Source organism: Manacus vitellinus, unplaced genomic scaffold (genome assembly GCF_001715985.3).
Source record: "Manacus vitellinus isolate BGI_N305 unplaced genomic scaffold, ASM171598v3 scaffold_2285_pilon, whole genome shotgun sequence".
NCBI lineage: Eukaryota > Metazoa > Chordata > Aves > Passeriformes > Pipridae > Manacus > Manacus vitellinus.
In genome coordinates, this window is record NW_021939621.1 from 1 (window position 1) to 1,327 (window position 1,327).

The 1,327-nt window shown below is 50.9% G+C and overlaps 1 protein-coding gene across 1 annotated transcript; it reads left to right on the forward strand.

The window, feature by feature from the left end:
- Positions 1–48: 48 nt before the first annotated feature.
- Positions 49–789, forward strand: LOC115307466 (olfactory receptor 14J1-like; the record flags this gene model as incomplete). The annotated part of the gene is made up of 1 exon (XM_029959805.1): positions 49–789. A coding segment is annotated over exon 1 (741 nt), but the record flags the coding sequence as incomplete, so codon positions are not given.
- Positions 790–1,327: the final 538 nt, after the last annotated feature.

Consider the following 1,327-nt stretch of genomic DNA (forward strand, 5'->3'; position numbering starts at 1 on the left):
GGCCTCATCCTCAGCGCCGTAGCCTGTGACCACCACCTGCACACCCCCATGGGCTTCTTCCTGCTCAACCTCTCCCTCACAGACCTGGGCTCCATCTGCACCACTGTCCCCAAAGCCATGCACAGTTCCCTATGGGACACCACAACCATCTCCTACACAGGATGTGCTGCACAGGTATTTTTCTTTGTCTTCTTCATGGCAGCAGAGTATTTCCTCCTCACCATCATGTGCTACGACCGCTACGTTGCCATCTGCAAACCCCTGCACTACGGGACCCTCCTGGGCAGCAGAGCTTGTGCCCACATGGCAGCAGCTGCCTGGGCCACTGGGTTTCTCACTGCTCTGCTGCACACAACCAACACATTTTCTCTGCCCCTGTGCCAGGGCAATGCCCTAGGCCAGTTCTTCTGTGAAATCCCTGCCATCCTGAAGCTCTCCTGCTCACACTCAGACTACCTCAGGGAAATTGGGCTTCTTATAATAAGTTGTTTGTTAGGTTTTGGCTGTTTTGTTTTCATTGTTTTCTCCTATGTGCAGATCTTCAGGGCTGTGCTGAGGATCCCCTCTCAGCAGGGACGGCACAAAGCCTTTTCAACGTGCCTCCCTCACTTGGTCGTGGTCTCCCTGTTTCTCAGCACTGGCATATTTTCTGACCTGAAGCCCCCCTCCATCTCCTCCCCATCCCTGGATATGGTGGTATCTGTTCTGTACTCGGTGGTGCCTCCAGCACTGAACCCCCTCATCTACAGCCTGAGGAACCAGGAGCTCAAGGATGCCATAAGGAAAATGATGACTGGATGCTTTTCAGAAGCAAAACACTGGCTCTTTTCTTCTGGAAATCATTCCTAACATTACTTGCTACAGGCCAACCCTCTCTTCTCACCATTTTGGATGGGCTAAGAATGTTTTCTTTGGTATTTTGACTTTTTATGATGTAGTGCAGAATAAAATTTTGTTCTTGGTGCAGCTTCTAATTCACTGTCTTCTTCCTGAATTTGACCCTGCCCCTGTGTAAATGAGGAACCCTCTCTTCATATTAAAAGAAATGAAAGGTCACAGTAGAAACCTGGTGTTTCTGAGATAGTTTTTCAGAGACCTTTGTAAAATGTCAAGGTAGTGCCTGTGTGCAGGGGGGTTGGGGAAAAGGGGACCAGAACAGCAGCACTGCAAGGAAGCAGCAGCAGCATTTGATCCTTCCCAATTCAACACTCTCCTTCTGTGCCTTTGGGGAAGGTCCCTGAGTGCTCTGGCTGGTTGGTCACTGTTGTGCTTGGTGTCAGTGCTGTGACCACGGGCAGGGACAGGCCCTGGGCACTGCTGGGACAGA